At 47.7% G+C, this 19,102-nt stretch overlaps 1 protein-coding gene across 6 annotated transcripts in view; it reads left to right on the top strand.

Moving 5' to 3' along the window:
• Window positions 1-19,102, top strand: part of LOC116941205 (serine/threonine-protein phosphatase 2A 55 kDa regulatory subunit B beta isoform) — a 226,895-nt gene that overhangs the window by 97,186 nt on the left and 110,607 nt on the right. Inside the window, exon 1 of one of the 6 annotated variants that reach the window (XM_032951990.2) lies at window positions 16,362-17,777. The exons of the other annotated variants lie outside the window; for them this stretch is intronic. Within the exon in view, the coding sequence (XP_032807881.1) occupies window positions 17,708-17,777 (70 nt within the window). The 5' untranslated portion in view covers window positions 16,362-17,707. Of the gene's footprint in view, window positions 1-16,361; window positions 17,778-19,102 lie in introns of those variants that run through there. 6 annotated transcript variants of the gene reach the window in all.

Below are 19,102 nucleotides of genomic sequence, written 5' to 3'. Positions count from 1 at the left end.
GCTGTCGCGTCAACTCGGGTCATCCTCTCGCAGCAGTGGCTTTCGGTTAACCATCGAACAAAGACGGTCACCGCATCCCCGCGCACTTTCAGATGCGCTTTCTTGTGCGCTTTCTGCAGCCGTCTGGAATGCTCTACCTTGTAATATTAGGAAGTCACTGGGGACTATGTACTTTTAAATCTAGATTGAAAACTAATTTGTTTAAAATTGGAATTTTGTGTTAGTTTGTCCTCCCTCCACCCCCCCCACCGCAGTTCCGATTAGCACGATTGGCTACGTACGGTGCGAAAAAAGGTGAACATACAGACAGCCAAGAACCAGAAATACCACCACAAGCTAGGTTGTGCGTTCTCCAACCACGTACCCTCGTGAGTGATTTGTCCCGGCGCCTATCTATACAATTACTGCTTACAGCCGGGCTTCGCCAGATCCGATGAACATATAATACAGCATGTTGTGCCGTCTGGCCGCGGCCCTACGCATTTGTCGGAAGCGTCGCTCCATTCGCGCCTCTGCAACGAGGAGGCCCTCCTGTTCGCCGTAGGTAATTGGCGCCCGAGGTTCGTGCCTGCCGCCTGTCGACGGTGGAGCCGGCGACACTAATTATAATTGCCTCCCCGCTGCGTACAATTCAATACTGTACGCGTGTCAAGGAGCTTCAGCCACTTTCACATCTGTCGGCAAATTAATTATACACGATGTATGTGTGTATGTGCATGTTACTGCCAGTGTGAAGTTATATTCGTTTGTGAGCTAGTGAAAGGAAACCCAGCTAATGGCATACTGGATGAAAAAAATGTGTAGTGCCAATTTTTTTTTAAATGTGCAAGCCTGTGCAATTGCATAATGATGACTGTGGCAGGCATTGGAAATGGACGATATGCACACTACATACTTACAGTGTACAATACTTGTCTTGTGGTGTGTGCTGTCTTACACGTGGAGAGCGGTAGCGCAGCGGTAAGCACACTGCTGTATGAACCACGGCGACTCGGGTTCGATTCCCGCTTACGGCCAACACCAGTGACGATTATCTGAACCTGTCCTGGGCCTCCCTTAGGTCGACTCGGCTTCAAATGATTACCTGGTGTGGTGTGGTGTGTAAGCATTGCTACTGGGGAGAAAAAGGCGGCCGGGCGTGGTGCTGGCCACCCACCCCAGCGTGTACCGTACTGGCCGTCACAGGTACTCCCTAACGGCACTTGTCCCTACAGTCTGTTTAAGGCTATATGGGTGGGGGATCTTTGCCTTTGCTTTCTTACTCGTACGTCCAGGCAAGTCCCCTGCGCCGCAATGCTGTGATTCACGGATAGCTGCATTGGTGCTTGTCCTTTTACCCACGAATCTGCATTGAAGAGATGAAGCACGACTGGGGGGGGTATGCTTTAACGAAGTAGTTTATACAGGTTATTGAATTTCCACACACACACACCGTGATGGGGTGTTCCTCAGAAATGCAGACGTACGGGCCTTATGTACATTTTCTCCGAATGCGCAACGCCAACATTTTCATCTTGAGATATTCTCTCTGTGAGAATGAACGAGCGCGTCGTTGACGATCGCGCGCCGCTGTCTCGGTGACGTGTGCACAAACTTGACGTGATGTGCCAGTTGTCCCACAGGCGCTTTTGAAATAACATTGCCATGGAAATGAGAAGCCAAGTGGCTCTGCCGGAAAGCGGCGAGCAGGTTCGAGAGTGACCGCTTAAAAATCTCGCGTCGCGAATTAAAATGCGGCCGTTCGAAACGGGCGGGAGCAACTGAAAGTGGACGTCGATGCCTCTGGCCGCGCGGAACAACCGCCTGTCACCGCCACGTCGTTGCTCGAGCATAATCTGTTGGTTACGGTTTGTCATGGAGGGGGGGAGTGTGGGGTGTGCTAATCGTGGGCAGTTTACGTTTAAAGCTACACCAGTAAAACGAATGTGTGGGCATTGTCGCAAATATTTATTTTTATGAACCGGCACAATAGCGAAATTCCAGAGATTCATCCTATACGTGATGTATGTATGTGCGTTGAACTTATTTTGCACCGTACGTAGCCAACCGTGCTAATCACGTGCTTCATCAGGAATCAAACCAAGGACATTGTTAATATTTTTCCAGTTGTTTCTGATCAGGCATAGACTCTCAAGTTATCTTGCAGTGTGTTGGTTGGTGTTTAGTTTTGACAGCCTGTGTGCATATATAGTCCTCACAGCTTGAATACGCTTAATTGAACTGGAAACGGAAAGAGATTCAGCAAAGTATTTCACGGCTCACTGTTGTGATGCAGGCACAGTGGAGAGCCACAGTCCCAACGGAGCCAACTCGTTGTCTCCACTGTCCTCGTTTCACATCGAACTGCCAGCATTTTTTTAATCGCAGATAGGAAGCCAAATAATGGGCGTGGGCGATCGTGGGTCTGGGTCGTCTTGAAGAATAAATCTGAAGTTCAGTTGCACACTTGGGTGTGTTCACGCCTTGGCCGGCCGGTTGCCTCCATCCTGTTCCGTTTGTCTTTTGCGCACGCGCTGGTCAAATTAGCTGCAGGAAAATCGAGGCGTACCCACTGCGTATCCCGCCAGAATTCAATCTACAAGCACAGGTTGCTGCCTTCACCGAGTCGCCCATTCTATAGACGCCATCCTTTTATTTTTATGACAGCATTCGGCGGGGGGGGCGTTTGGTTGGTCAGGGGTCAAGCGTTACGGGCGGGGTAGAAGGGGTCTGGGTTAAGGGGTCACGCATGGTGGTATCGAGGTGTGCGCTCTCTGGTTTATTGAACCACGGAATAATCACCAGCCATCGACCCGTTGTGACAGCAGCTCTGGCTTAAGAGTGGTGATTGATAGACGAGCCATTGGGCCTTGCTTTATCTCCCCCCCCCCCCCCCCCCCCCGTAATAGACCCATTAGCTGGGACGGTGGTTTGGTCCGTTGCCTGTTGCTGTTGGACGTGTGCGTGTTGTGCGGGGCATTACATCATTCTAACGAATCCAGCCTGTGATGTTTTGAAACCTCTCGTGGCGAACGCGAGCGTAGGAGAATGAATAGCTAAACCCGATCATGCCATCGCTATGTGCTTTGCCAGGCGATATAAAGATCTTAAGAGGAGGTACTGGGAATGTTTAAAGGTCACGGTGCCACAGGGACGGGCTCAGGTTATTGCAGACTTGTTTCCCCAATTTGAAACGGGGCGCTCTGTGTTGTGGAGCCTGTGGGCCCAGCGTGCTTTCGTCGGTAACGGGGGGTCTGTGCCAAGATGCCCCTCTCCCCCACGTCAGCCACTCCGCTGGACGCTGGTGTTAATGAGCCTCCTCTACTTGGCAGGGAATGGTAGTGCACGCGATAAACTAATTTTAAACTAAAACGATAAACGATTTTTATTTTACCATGTAAGGGCCCCACTGAGCTACATAGCTTGTTTTCAGAAGCGACCTGGCCATCACAAATGATAGCTCAACGAAGTGGCTTATCGCGTTGGAAATGCATAGCAGCCGAATACTCTTTAAACGCGTGACGTTGATTGTGAATGTGGAGGGAAAAATCAGAGGAGCCCTGTGTGTATTTGGGCCACTGACAAACCCCCTACCGTTGTGCTCCATTCAAAGCCCTGAGTGAGTCAGGGCCCCCGCACCCTCACGTGGTGCCGCTGAGGCACATTTCGGATTTAATACATCACGGTTACAAGGCATATAAATATACAATTGCGTATCGTACCCACGAGCGTTGAAATAGATTTTGTAATTGGTTAACTTAACGCCAACGATATTCACAGTGAGAACAAAAATTGCCCTATGTATTGCACCTCCCGGAACAACACCCTTATGCTGAATTGCGACCTCGTGTGCAATATTTTGTTGGGTATTTTGCAGTGTTTCACGTACTGACCTCCAGAAACCCAACAAAGAATTTTCCACAAATCACAAACAGGACAATCTTGAGAAGGCTTGGGTTGCAGAGAGTAGCATGCTGGGATAAACAAGATGCCACTTAATTAATATTTTTCATTTTCACGCAACATTTTTATTCATCAATTGCATGAGAAAATTGTTTGCCCAATGGAACTGTTAATGCCAATTTTCATGGATCTCATCAACAGTTGTGGGGACGAGATATGGGAGAGCGTGCCTTCACATGTGAATCACAATCTTTATTTGTACCAGAGGAATCCTAGGGGTTGTGAAGCTCTTCCTCACATGACCAGTACGGGGCAGTTCTGGTCAGCAAGTTACATCAACAATAACAACTATATAAGTGGAAGATCGAGAAACGGTAATCACGTTGCTAAAACAAAATAAATAATGTAAATAAAGCATAGAAATACAAATGAACTAACTCTTTAACTATTTTTATTTTAACAGGTGTAAGGCCCACTGAGCTGCATAGCTCTTTTCCTGAAGCGTTACCTGGCCACAGGTGATGGCTCAACGAGAAGTGGCTTATCACGTGGAAAATTTTCGCAGCCGAATACTCTGAGCGCATGTTCTAAATGTAGTTGGGGAAAACCGGAGGATGTGGAGAAAAATACCAATGACCCACGGAGAGAACTTGCAACCTCCAAAATATATAGCAGGCGTCAGGGTCGGAATCGAACCTACGAGCTTCAGCATACAAGATAGGGGTTTCCCCTTTTATCTGGCAACAAAACAGGTTAAATTTTGATTGAAAGCTTTCGTGACTGCAGGGGTTCATATTCTTGGTTCTTTCGGTAAAGTCACCACGTAGAAGGGAAACAATAAAATAATAAAAATATAAACCAATAAAATTGTATTGTTTCCCTTCTACGTGACTTTACCGAAAGAACCAAGAATAACAAAACAGGTGTTAAGTTCATATTCTTAGTTCTTTCGGTAAAGTCACGTTGAAGGGAAACAATAAAATAATAAAATATATAAAACAATAAAAAATTCTCACGACGTTTCGACCATAACACAAACGGTCGTCATCAGGTGTCGGTTTGCATAAATTTATTTCTTTTTAAACGTTTATTTATTTATAAAAACGTTAGCGCCACGCGCAGCGATATGGCAGTTTATTTAGAAGGACGAGTCCATCTATGTTCTGAAAAGAGGAGGGGGGAGACGAGAAATTTGATGTATGCTGTCAGAAAGCCACTTATTGTTTCCCTTCAACGTGACTTTACCGAAAGAACTAAGAATATGAATTACTGCAGTCACGAAAGCTTTAAATCAAAATGTAGGTGTTAAGTTGTTAAAACACCAAACTGAAACCTTTTACAAGGAATCATGTCTGCACTAACCACAATACTTGTGGTGAGAATGCAAAAAAAAAACACACTCTGATAATATTTACATTTCGATTTAAAGCTTTCGTGACTGCAAGGATTCATCTTCTTGGTTCTTTCGGTAAAGTCACGTAGAATGAGAATAAAACAATAAAACGAAATAAGACAATAAAATTCTCACGACGTTTCGGCCACAAAACAAGTAGCCTTCTTCAGGTGAAGGAACAGAACTGTCGGGATGACGGCGCTTCAATGAACGCTGCTAAGATTTGCAGCGTCTTTTAAGCTAGGTGGGAGAAGTAAAACGCCTTGACAAAGGAGTTTACATATCAAACAGGATAATTTAGCATTGAAATAGCTCTGATAAAGTGTTGGATCAGCAGGGTGTTAAAGTCAGAAATTAGCATGTAACTGGGAGATTAGCATGATGTTAATGTGAGGGATTAGGATGTGACTGGTCACGGAAATAGCTATGTTAAAGTCAAAGTTTACATATCAACAGAGGCATTTAGTATATGGACGCTAAAGGAATGCAACTACCCAACTATCATACAATAAACCGATGTGAAAAAAAACTAAGTATAAACTACATCAATATAATAAATGTACTCAATATATTCTTCAATAAGTTGAGCTACAAACATAAAGTAACTGGGTATACACTACACTATATAATGAATACCATATAGTAAACTAATAAAAAACTAAAATATAAACTACATCAATATAATAAATGTACTCAATATATTCTTCAATAAGTTGAGCTATAAACATAAAGTAACTGGGTATACACTACACTATATAATGAATACCATATAGTAAACTAATAAAAAACTAAAATATAAACTACATCAATGTTATAAATAAACTCTATAAACTCTCCAATCAGCTGAGCGCTTCAGTGAACGCTGCTCAGATTCGCAGCGTCTTTTAGGCTAGGTGAGAGAGGTAAAGCGCCTTGACAAAGGAGTTTACATATCAAGCAGGAGAATTTAGCATTGTTTTTGAAACAGCTTGGTCCACACCAGAGACAGCTTTCTTTTGAGCCTCGTCTCAAACGGTGTTGGACCAGAGGACTCCAAAAGGCGTCACACAGCACAAAGACAATGCACGATCAGAGTAATGAGAGCTCGGGGTGAGCACCTACATCATGGGACCTCCTTTGCCAGTACCAAAATGAAACTGTTGACCACAAGTATTGTGGTTAATGCAGACATGATTCCTTATAGAAGGTTTCAGTTTGGTGTTTTAACAACTTAACACCTGTTTTGTTGCCAGATAAAAGGGGAAAAAACTATTCTCATATTTTGTTCCTGGCAAAGGAGGTCCCATGATCCTGCCTACAAGGCGAGGTATTTAACATCTCGTCACCGTGGTGTAGAATTACATCAATCCCTGCCGATTTGTCAACGCCAAATGCAGGCGTGACTAACGCGGAGACACGCGCTCGCCCTCTGCATCATTGCCCCCATCGAGAGCATCGTTCCGTTAAGCGCAGTCGGCACCGGACGTGGCACGGAACCGAATCGTTTTCATTCGCCGGTGTCAGGGACACCCCACGTTCGGGGGGTCCCTTCCTTCGGTCATCAAGATCATCATCTGTTGTTACTCTTTGGTTCTTTCGGCAAAGTCACGTAGGCGAAAAAATGAATAAAATCACGACGTTTCGGGCGCAACACAAAGTGCCCGTCATCAGGTGGGACAGCCACAATGCAAGAAAACAAATTGCTGAAGTGGTCAAGAGAACTGCTGCACAACAAAAGGTTGTATAAGAGAGGGGGGAGAGGAGCCAGCGAGGGGAGGCAGAGAGGGAAGAGGGGAGGGGGGTCGTGCGTGGGGCGGGAGGAATGGTGAGGCTGCTAGAGTTCGGGGGAAGGGAGAACAAAGGGGGACGGGAGGTAAAACAGGAGTAAAGGTGGGGTGGGTGGGGGAGCAAGCGGGCCTGGGAAGCTGAAGAACAAGATGCGGAAAAATAAATCTAGAATCATCAGTTTGTTCCCTACGGCCACCAACTGATGCGGGAATTCCTGATCGGCGGCGAAGGAGAGAACACTCGTCATCCCACCCCTTCCAGTTTGGAGGAAGTCGTTATACTGGTAGGAACGAAGTTGTAAACTGAGTGTACCAGCCTGCAATAAATTAATGTGTCCGTCCGTCCCCTTTCAATACTTTAACGAAGTGAAATCTCGTGCTGTTGGGTGTAAAATCAGCAATGGACAGCGCAGAGACTTGTCCTACCAGCCCACCCTGCAGGGACCTGTTCTCAGTCAACGCTCGTCATTTCGGGGGTAGCAACTTCAGTTTCTTCCGCAGGGAGATACTTATTTTGCCCACGGCGGAAAAGCGAAGTGAGAGTCGCCATTGATATTGTTATTATCAGCTTTCTATTTCGCTTAGATCTTTTTTTTTTATATTTGCGAGTAGTTTTTAGTTTTACGTACAGCGCTTTGAGATACTTCAATATGAAAGGGGCTTGATAAAACAGAGGTTATTCTTTCTTGAAATAGCCTCGGAATATCTTGAATAAAAGAATGTCTCCCTTAATGGAGTGGCTTGTCAGCTTCTTTTAAGGTTACTTGAAAACAATGTTAAATATTGACGTTTAGCTTAAATAGTTTTTTTTGCCTTGTTATAGACGAGCTTTTGCTCGTGTATCGTACAGCCATAATGAAAACCGTCATAGAAACGTAATGTTTATATGAGCAAGCTTCACATTGCCTCCATTATACAAATTATTTGACGACACTGCGTTGGCAGTGGTGCACAAGCAAAGCAACTTTAACACCCAACTCATCACATTTGTCAATAGCATTGCATTAAAATAAATATTTGATTAAAAAAAAAGCATTTACTTTAATGAATTTGTTTCAGTTACATGGACTGTGTTTCCTTTTAAAAGCACTCTCTGTTACTGTAATGTAGCTGCAAGGCCAGCAGAGGGTGTACACTCGCTCACAAACTGCCCGCCTGCGCCTTGAATGTAACATGAAACGGTGTTTAAAAAAAAACCCATTACATTATAATCTAATTTTGATTCCATTTGCATTATTCAGACGCAGAGTTTTAATGCCTTCTGTGACGGCATGCACGTTGTGTTTGTGAATGTCAATTGACGTTGGCCTCGCAACAGCAGCGGCTTTTGGCCGCTCACCATCGAACAAAGACGGTCACCGCACGCTTTCAGATGCGCTGCTGCGGCCGTCTGGAATGCTCTTCCTTCCGATATTAGGAAGCTGCTGGAGCTGCGCACTTTTAAGTCATCTAGATGGAAAACCAATTTCTTTAGAACTGCTTTTTGTTTAGTTTGTTTTCCTTCCCCCCGCACCTCCGATTAGCTTTGTTGGCTACGTGTGGTGCGAAGGAAATTCAACATACAGCCAAGAACCAGATATCCCACCACGCCTAAGTTGTGCGTTGTCGAGCCACTTACGCTCGTGAGTGATCTGTCCGATGCCTATCTATACCATTACTGCTTAAGAGCAGGGCTTTGCCAGATCACTAGTGGATTGCCACTGTCTGTTATTGTGAAATAATAATTAGTCTCCTGATTGAGGCTATGAAAGCTGCTGGACTTGAGCACCTGCTTTCATCTAAACTAAACTACTAAACTTTTTGTTATGAGCTATGTAGCTCTTTCAGAACCGATCTGGCTATCACAAATGATAGCCAAACGAAGTGGCTTATCACGTGTGAATCTATAGCAGTCAAATACTCTAAACGCATGTTTCTAAATGCGGAAGCAAAAAACGGGAGGACCCGGAGAATAATCCACGTGACCACGGTGAGAACGTGCAAACTCCAGATATACAGGCCCGAGTGGCTGCGCAGATTCGGACCCAGAATCCCCAATGGTTTAGGTTGCACGCCATATGAGTCCGGCATAGAACTAAATATTACTTGATAAAAAAGTGATTTTCCAGAGGTAGATCCTGTCTTGGAGTGGTTCTTTCAAAGCACAAGGAGATGATGAAATATATCAGCTGTCAGCACAAGTGTTTCCTTTCCGTGGCATGCAAGTGACCTACCAGTCACCAATGTTCTTTTGATTCTCGAACGGTAGTTACGTCCACTGGCGCGGTCTCGTTGAAGAGTGGGGGAATGCATCGGCGTTGATAGAGACGCCACACAAACAGTGGATGTAGGCCAATGTCCCCTTGGCGCCGTACCAATCCGTGACACCGTAACACAACAAGATTGTGGGTGCCACGGTGGCGAAATGTCGGCTGCCTCGCCTGGTATACAGGAGGTCGTGGGTTCGATCCGGACCCTGATGCCTGCTGCTGCTGTATATTTCGTGTCTCTCTCCTTGTGGTTGTGTGGACTTTTCTCTGGGTCCTCCGGGTTTTCCCTCCGCATTCAGAATCGTGCGTTCAGAGTATATTGCCACGTGATGAGCCACTTCATTGGGCTATGATTTGTGAGAGCCAGGTCACTTCTGAAAAAGAGCTGTATGTCTCAGTGGGCTTTAACTGGCTAAATAAAAAATAGTTCAATCGTTAAGTTTTTCGTTCTTGTCATCACTTCCGTTATCCCACCACTCCACTTCACTTCAAGTCCAACATCGCTCGTATCAATGCCACATTTCCAATCGCATCGACGCGAGATCTCACCTCCTGTCTGTTTGTATGTTGAACTTCTTTCGCACCGTACGTAGGCAACCGTGCTAATCGGAGGTGCGTGGGGAAGGACAACAAACTTTTGAAGAAGTGAGTTTATGTAACGTGGAGACGTTAGGCTCGTCGCACCGGTGTCTCTCACGCCTGTTTCGTTTGTGTGTTTGCTTCACGTGTTCAGGGTCGTGATTCTCAACCCAAGCCCTCATTCCGTCGGGCACATGACAGTGATGTTACTTGCTGCCCATAGCTAAATTGATCCTGTGCTGTATGGTGTGTGTGTGTGTGTATCCAGATAACAATCATAATAATAAGCAGTATGTGTTATCTAACTAGTAGGTCTCTCAAATTAATAAAAAAAACACAGGGAGGCAGAAATTAACATGACGGCTGTGCCAGACTCTGGGAGCAATAGAAGAGAGAGAGAGCAACTTCCCTCCCTTGTACAGTATGTTGAACTTTTTTTCATACCATACGTAGCCAACTATTGAAAGTGTACAGTAGGTAGCGTGTATTACAATCTCCAATTTCGTTTAATTTGAGGTCAAACGACGAAATTGCCAAAACGTGTCTGTCTCTGCAGGCCGAAGAGGGGAAAAGAAACCCCTAAATCCATAATAAAGGTATTTTTGGGTTAGATGGCGTGAATATTTGGATGATATTGGTTGCGAAAACCTACGTGTTAATCCCAAAACCCCTTGATGTCCGCAGACAACGCCGGAGCTGCAATTTGTTTGGCCCGGTTCGGCGGAAATGCCGGCGTTTTGTGACGATGAAGATAACGGGTTAAACGCGCCCGTGACGGGATGGCGTGTTCTGGCTCGCGAGTTTGTTGCCGTCAGCTCTTTAGATTCTTGTGCTGCACGAGGGATCCCGGCGGCGCAAGGTCATTGAGAATACGCAGGAATCTCGTAAAATAAACTCGCCAATACAGCGACGCGCGCTGCCAATCAGCCCTAATGGCAATTTTGTAGTTGATGAAAACGCATTCCCCCCCCCCCCCCCATTTGTAGCTGTCCGATATGTTTTTGGGGTTGTACGCCGTGAGTCGTTTGGCGCACGGCGGTCGCGACGTTTCGCTGCAACCGCGTGCGGGGGAGCATTTGTTTAGGAGCTCGATGCGCGTCCCCGGAGCGAGGCGTCGAGACGCCGTGCCGAAAAAACGCGCGGCACAACCGGAGGGCGCATTGGAGAGGAGCACGCGGTCTGTGTGGTCACCTACGCGGTAAATGTCCCGTGCTTTTACCCCGCCGTCCCTGATTGGCTTTTAATTACCTGCTATTTTAAGTATTTCTTTGTTACTTGAAAGGGCACGGGCCTCCGAATAATATATGTTTGAAAGTGTTGAGAGCGGCGCTGTAGGTAGAAAACCGGAATGCTGTGCAGGTGTGAACATTCGTATGGCCTGGTTCAGCAGCAGCAGCAGCCTTCAATAGCCGACATTGTGGAGTTGTCAGATTGTAACACAGCTACACGAGACAGCAGCTGCATGAAGCGGAGAGCAATGGTGGAATTCACCGGAGCTGATATTGCACCAAGATTGATGTTCGGCTTCTCCTTGTCGTGATGTGTTTTTAATGTTTGTGTTTACGATAGTTACATGTGACACTGGGCAAACCAATTAAAGGCCATAAAGAATGTGGCACTTCAAGGAATTGGGCAAATGTGGCACTTCAAGGAATTGGGCAAATGTGTAACCATTTTATTATACAAATTGCCATGATTTAGGGTCAGTTCAATTCACTGGTCACATTGTTTTGTTTGCCCTGTCCTTTGGAATGTACTGCCTCTAGTGACTGCAGGGGTGATGTGATGAAACCCCCATTACATACAACATATGCAAAAGGAGATAGTTCTCGTGTGCATGGTTTGATGCGCTCCCCATGACGCAATTGCAAAAATAAAATCTGCCTAATTCATTGAGCTGATGCACCATTACATTTCTGAGGGAAATGCAGCTTTATCCAAGCGGTGTTATTTGAGCCCCGTTAGATTCCATGTGTGTCTGTCTCTCTCAATCACGGTGACGGGCTCTGCTGCTCCAGGTGAATATTTATTACAATATTTATTACAATATTTATTACAATATTACAATATTTGTTACAATCCACCACAACCCTCGGCCCACCTTGGCGGCGGTTACTTTCTTAAAAAATAGCCGCTATCCTCAAATCCGCGATCCGCAAACTCAAATCCAAATGGCCGTATTGGCGGCACACTCGGTGCAGCGTGGCACACCGGCCCTCAACAAACAGTCTAAGAATCAAAATTTGAACTGGCGTTCGTCTTCCAACTGCTTCGGCATCACGAGAACTGATTTTTTTTGACGCACCATCACCACCCGCCCCCCGCAAGATTTTCGTGGGAAAGTAAATTATTGCGAATTTTGTTTTGTTTTTATAATTGCCTCCGCACTGCTGGTGTACCGCCAATACGTTTGTGTTACCCGACATCAACCCAACACATGAAACTGTGATTGATATTCTCGATAGCGTTAAATATAGCTTGAACAGGAAATGTATAGAATGGGGGAAAAAAAAAGTCGTGTAGTTTACAGTACTATATATTATACGTAAAAGTAAACCTGAAAAAAAGATGATGTCCATGACATGTAGAGTAAATGTGCAGTTTAACATAGAGCAAACTACACTTACTCGTGCTTCCTGTAAATGATAATGATGATGATGGCGTGCAGATTCTTCCACGGCAGCATCATCGCGAGCAGAGTGCGGTTTTTAGACGCCAGCACTCATTGACGATGGGTACTGTACAGGAACGTCGCGCTCAACCGTGACATTGTGTGGCTCTCAAGTTAGTTCCCTTCAGTTCATTGAATGACCTTTGTCCAGAGCGGCGCACCGTAAGCCACCGCATGGAAGTTCACGTAGTTAGCGAGTCCATCTATTTGGTGAATACCCATGGAACGCTGCAGTGAACGTTATAAACAATGGTCCATTATCGCTGCATATTGCTGTTTATGGATATAAATAGTATTTAAGATTTGCTTGTAATAAATAGAATAGAATCCTGCGTTTCACAAGGCAAATTTGTATAAAAAGGTAATGGTGGGGGGGGGGTGGTCGTTGTGTGTGTGTGGGGTGGGGAGTGGTGGTGCAGCGGTTAGTGCGCTGCACTACGAAAACTGGCGACCCGAGTTTGATTCCCGCTCGCGGCCAACACCGGTGACGAGTATCTGAATCGTTTCTGGGCCTCCCCTAGGTCGACTCAGCCTCAAATGAGTACCTGGTGTGGTGTGTATACATCACCACTAGGGAGACAGGCGGCCGGGCGTGGTGCTGGCCACCCACCCCCTCGTGTACCGTTCTGGCCTTCATAGGTGCTCGCTAACAGCACTTGCCCCTGCCGTCTGTTAAGGCTATATGGGGGATCTTTGTCGTTGGGGTGGGAAGAATGTGACGAACGAGAACTTTAACAATGACACCATCGTCTGGCAGTGTCCGGACGCTGTCATCTGAAAGGATTCCTCTCCTGCGATTTTTATTTCATTTCCGAGCCTATGACACATATTTGCTAACTCGAGCAGAGTAGCACTCACACCCCTCTCTCCCCTTCCCTCCCGCTTGAGCCCCGCAGTTGGGATCGAGTGCTCTCGCCAATAAGATCTGGTAAGCCAGAAGAATATTTAACACGCCTGACTGCTGATCAGACGCATTTTAAAACCAGTCCAGGGTTTCCTTCCTTTATCAATGTCCGCTTGATGAATTAATGTTCTTCTGGAAGCCAACAGGCCGATGGACTTAAACATTTCTTCATTTCATTTATAGTCGAACCACATGAAGGAGTTTCGTCCCGTACGTACTGTTAGCGAGAGGTTGGTCAACCATCACTTAACTGCTTCCCGTTGCACGAACGTCGTGGCGAGTGAACCTGTTGGGGTGGGGGGGGGGGGGGGCCTGTGTAGTTTACGCGCCGGTCCTGCACAAAAAGGGACAGTGGTGATTTAGGCTGAGCATTGTCACCGTTCGTTGAGAATTCCCGTCGACTCGCCGACCAAGACTAAAAGGAAAGTAACTTTGATAGGTGCGGTTAAAAGTTTGTTTTGCTCGCCCATGGGCTGTACCAACTGCTCTTTTTTAATTTGTTAACGAAGGCTTCAAATGTGGAGAGGCCCGGTGCCTCTTGCACACCACCAGGCGCTGTTTCGTGGCGGGAGAGCAGCAGAGCCCATTTCGCATTCGTGTCACTCGCCAAACCCCGAGTGACGTGAATTGCCAATTCCGTGTTTTTTTTTCTCTTTCACATGTGAGTGAAAGTTTGTGACACTTTTAGGTCAAGAGGTGCTGATTTATGGGAAACTTCTTTGCGTGTTATGTGATCCTGTGTCGGAGATCAACATGACTGCACAGTGCAAACGCGGCCACCAGAGGGTAACCTATCTTTGTCCAGACCGTGATGCATTAATAGTACGTACATGCCTAGTGTTGTCACAGTGGTAGTACGAGAGTTTTCAGTTTCATTTATTTGGTATAGCCCTGTGAGCCATTCGGCACTTTGGGAACCACACGGTTGCGTTACACCATGCCGCGTGTGTGTGTATATATATGCGTTGCGTGCTCTTTGCATGGTTACGCGAGCTGTCCGCGAACTTTTTTTGGTGCCGCACTCGCACAAAGGGCATTTAACGTGCACGTATGTTACCTTCACAGTAAACTCGGTTGCTCACGCATAGCGGGGACTTATTTTGAATTTGCAAAAATCGAGACTGGATTTGTGCTCCGTGTCATTTCCCGCGTCAGTACCGCCGTCCGCACGACTCCTTCTTTATAATCTTCCTTAAAACACAGCGTCGTGGTAAGATGCTTAAAGTGTGATTACAATAATGAATGTGGATATCAGTTTCTATTTACATGTTCTGATTAATTCAAAGCCCTGGTTTTTTTTTGCATTCGGCGAGGCTTCTTTAGGCTTTTAACTTTTTGGTGTAAGATTGCTGAGTATTTCTCCAGTGGATGAGTTTATTGGGTTATTTGATAGATCGTCTAAGACAGAGTTGCTGTCAAAAGGACACTCCTGAATTTGGGATTCTAAGGGTTCTGAATTTCGAGACTCGGAGCCACAGACGTTGAGTGAGTATTGGCGTCATGGTGCGGACCCTCCAGCCATTTAATGGTTTGCCATGATTCAGCATTTTGATCATGTTTCAATCTCGTTCTGATCATTCCCGTTTGTATTTTTATTTTTGTGTGTCCGATTCGTACAGTCTTTATGCTTCATTCACAAAAATGTAACGGCATATAATCATGGTAATTTAATAAGGTAAGCCCTCTCAAGAATGTTTATTTTACGTTGGTTCAGTGGGATTGATGAGGGTGTTTAGCTTGTTGGGAGGAATCCAGAGTGCCTCTAGAAAAGCCATTCAAGCGAGGAGATGGCACTCATAGCTCCAGTGATAGATTCAGTCCAGACACACCACATACATTCAATCTTTGCGTGGTCTGAGCCCATTGCTTTCCTGCCATTTTCTCGCAGCCCCATGCTCTCCGTAATTTCCGAGGTCCGTTGAGATTGGGCATATTTATTCCAGGTGATTTTTGGCGCAGGGGAATACGTTTACGACACATTAAAAACAAAAAACGCGGGTGCTTATTCACGCGATTGGATGCATCCCCTCGAGTCGTCGGCCACAAGAATATATTTGAGTCGATGCATTGTCCAGATTCTTACGGTTCACTATAAATACCTGCTCTGTGAGACCAGACGAAGTCCATGAATGTGATTCATACAGTGCGCAGTTAATTTACCAAGTGCGGAGGCTCTGATATTCGTTACGCCATGCAGTATAATGCGATTCAATGTGGGATCTAACGGCGGCACAATACTAAGTGGCTGCTCACTAAATGGACCGGCCCCTCTTAAGCTTGCTGTTTAACCTCAATAATGTGTCATTTGCAAAATAATTGCCATGCCGGTGCTATAAATAACTTTGCTATGAAATATTTTTGATGACACCTTTAAAAATACTAAACAAAACCCACAGCCTGACGTGTGTGTGTGTGTGTATATGTAATTGGTAATTATGTGATACCACAGTGCCGATATGTATACAGCACTTAATCTATATGTAAATGACTCCTGTTTTATGGCCACCCAGTGCTGAATAGAGGGGGGGGTGGCAGGGGTGGTGGGGGGGGGTGTGGGGTGTGCGGGGGGGGGGTGTGCAGGGGGGGGTTCAGGGGGGGGGTGCAGGGGGGGGGTGCTGGGGGGGGGTGCTGGGGGGGGGGGGGGTGCCACGGGCCACGCCGCGCGAGTGAATGGCAGCGCGCTGGCGAGCCTGGATGGTGGCCTGTGCGTCGCCCCGACGTTCCGCTTGATCCTTCCACTGTCCGCCCGCCCAGCCTCAGCCCCCGGACCGTGCCTCCCCCCTCTCCCTGCATTGATCTACGGAGCGCTCTCTCTCCGATAGATGACGCTCTCGCTCTCCATTGGCTCTGGCAGAGTGGATACCCTCCCACCCCACGTTTATGCCTTCTTTTTTTTATGCGGCGTGTGCGTCAGACTGCGCAGTCCGCTCGCTCGCTCCGAGACGGCGTCGGCACCATAATAGCGCAGCGCGGCGCCCTACAAGCGTTGCATCGCTCTGCGTGCGTGCGGGAGAGCGAGCGGGCGACAGAGCGAGCGTGTTTACGCGCGTGTGCGTTGCATTTAAAAACGGTCGTGCGGTTTTTTTTTTCCATCCGGCCCACGGCGTCTTGGCAGTCTTGGTCATGGTGTGTCTGAATTTTCCACGAGCTTTTAGCCAATTTGAAAAGATTTAGTTTTTTTTTAAATATATGTAGTCGGGGGAAATTTTTTTTTCGTCTTTAATTATTTTCGCGGTGTTAAAAGCTTCCCCCTCTCATCCCCGCCGGTCACCCGGGTTACCTAACACCCCCCCCTCCCTCCCCCTCCACCTATTTTCGCGGATGAGCCGAGCTTTCAGCGCGTAGAGCGAGAGAGAGAGGCCGCATGCCCCTCCCTCCCTCTCCTCTCGCACGTCCGGCGTGGCGGTGTCGAAGCCGTCAAGAGCCAAGGCCGGCTGTCGAATTGCCACAGGCCATCTCTGTCGTTGCTGCTGCTGCTGCCGCCGCCGCCGCTGCCGCCACCGACGTCGCCAGCGCCAGCACTTTACATGGGCCCGGAATGGTGAACGCTTTGGAGGAAAGTGACGCTGCTGGGATATTACGCAGCACCGAGCTGCTTCTGCCTTTGCCGCTGCTGCGTCCGTTGATGTCGTGCTGCCCGGAGGCGGATACCTCGCGTCTCTGTCTGCGTCTGCACTGAGGACCAAGATTTTTCAGCCAAAGGTTTCCCAAAGGGGTCTCTCCCCCCCCCCGTCCCCCCCGTAGTTGCGCTGCCGCAGAGGGCCAAGTGACGAGGTGTTTTCTCAAGCCGTCTTCCTCCGCGTTTTCTGTTTCTCATTCTACCTCCTTCCATTCCGCCCCTCTCTTCGTTTCGTCTGCGCTTCTCCTGGCACGGGACGCGGCTCGTTCCGGCAAGGTGTGGCTCTGCAAAGGGGGGGCACCCGACTCTGGTCGGCAGTCACCCCCATCCATCCGTCCGTCAGTCTGTCCGCCCGCCCGCCCGCCCGCCCGCCCGCTCGCTGCCTGCCTTGATTATTGGCAATTGCTGTCATTATTGCTCCTGCGTTTTAATCTGCGGGAAGGAGCGCCGCGCCGCGCCGCGCCTCCATCGCGGGGGGCCCCCTGTACCCAGCTGGTTTCTGCGGGAGCATGGATGTGGGCTGGCCGGGCCTGAGCCGAGAGCCACGTTCGTCACGCTCACGCACTGACCGCAACGTAACAACAACATAACGCCGACAACATAACACCGGCGACGTGTTATGCTGACGCCCAGTCTCTGCGTCAATGGAAGAGGATATCGACTGCAGGAAGATCAACGGCACTTTCCTTCGCAACCACAACTATGTCACTGAAGGTAAGCCGTCGGGGTCGCTGGTGGTGGTGGTGGTGGTGTCGTCGTTAATGGCCTTGGCGGGAGACGATGGGAGAGGTGAGAGAGAGGCGATGTGAGACGAGAGAGCTGCAGGGAATGGCGAGGCCGCGTCTGCCTTGCTTTGCTGGCGACCAGGTGCATGTTGAGTACATTGCGTTAGAATGTGTGAAGGGTTTTGTGGGGTTGGGGAGGAAACAATATCCAGCTACGCACGTGCGTGCACACACACACACACACACGTGGACGGTCGTGCCGTGCGTAAGCCGCAAGCACTGCCCTGTGCCATCGCGTGCGAGCCGTATTCTTGCTTACGGTAACGCCTGTCACTGCTGCGCAGAAGATTTAACTGGTGTTGTGTTCCATCGCAGTCTGTAAGTGGAGCGTAAAATGGATTAATTTTTTTCGTTTCCGCTTGGTGTATAAGTGTCGTCTGCTGAAGACGAACGTTTCGTTTTGAATTCCTAAGTACACCTGTATACGCGCGCGTGTGGTCTGTGTGTGTACACGGTGAAATGTTGGCTACCACGCTGCATTACAGTTGTACCATGGTGAATACAGCGTCGGCGACAATTGATGTCCCTTGAGCTCAGCCTAAAATTATTACCCTGTGCAGTGTGATTACCATCAGCACTGGAGAGACAAAGTGATTGCATGCAGAACTTGCCTGACACTGCCCCGCCTCCTCGGTCCCCTATGTGCTTTGCGATCCTTTATAGGTGCTTGCAAACAGAACAAGTAGTCCGTCAGATGTAAAAGGGGCCTTAATGTGTCAACTACACGGGAGTGCGCTTCTGAATTCCGCTTGGTGTTAAGGCCACGGGATTCGAACGTAATTTGCGACGTGAAGGGAAAGCGACAGCCACGCGCAGTTTATAAAACAGCTTGACGGCATCTCTGCCATTGCATTGACAGGTAAAGCAATGCCGGAGAATGTGCCAACGATGTTATAAACGTTTAGCTAGCACCCCCAACCCCCGCATTGAACTCCCCCATCATGACAACGTATTCTAATTGCAGTAAAAGCTGTGGGCGTTTTTATTATTTTGGAGGAGCAGTGGTAACGCCGCCGCACCGTCAATTTAACGCGCGCTTTTTCTTGAATTGACAACGCATCATCGCTGACAACGCATCGCGTTGTCCCGAAGTGGGGGGGGGGGGGGAACTCCCCCCAAAAATTTGCATCTACAAAGCTGCAATTTGAACACAATTAAAGGCGGCTGCCAGCGGGCATTGACTTGTAATTTGTCGTCCGTTTAAGAACTTGACGCAAGCTTCTGCCTGCTGGTGGCCAGGGGGCTTTTAGAGAC

This window comes from Petromyzon marinus, chromosome 11 (genome assembly GCF_048934315.1).
Source record: "Petromyzon marinus isolate PM22_M1 ecotype Great Lakes invasive population chromosome 11, UKy_Petmar_22M1.pri1.0, whole genome shotgun sequence".
Taxonomy (NCBI): domain Eukaryota; kingdom Metazoa; phylum Chordata; class Hyperoartia; order Petromyzontiformes; family Petromyzontidae; genus Petromyzon; species Petromyzon marinus.
The sequence above is the reverse complement of the archived record's forward strand: the minus strand, read 5'-3'. Positions and strand labels throughout refer to the sequence as shown.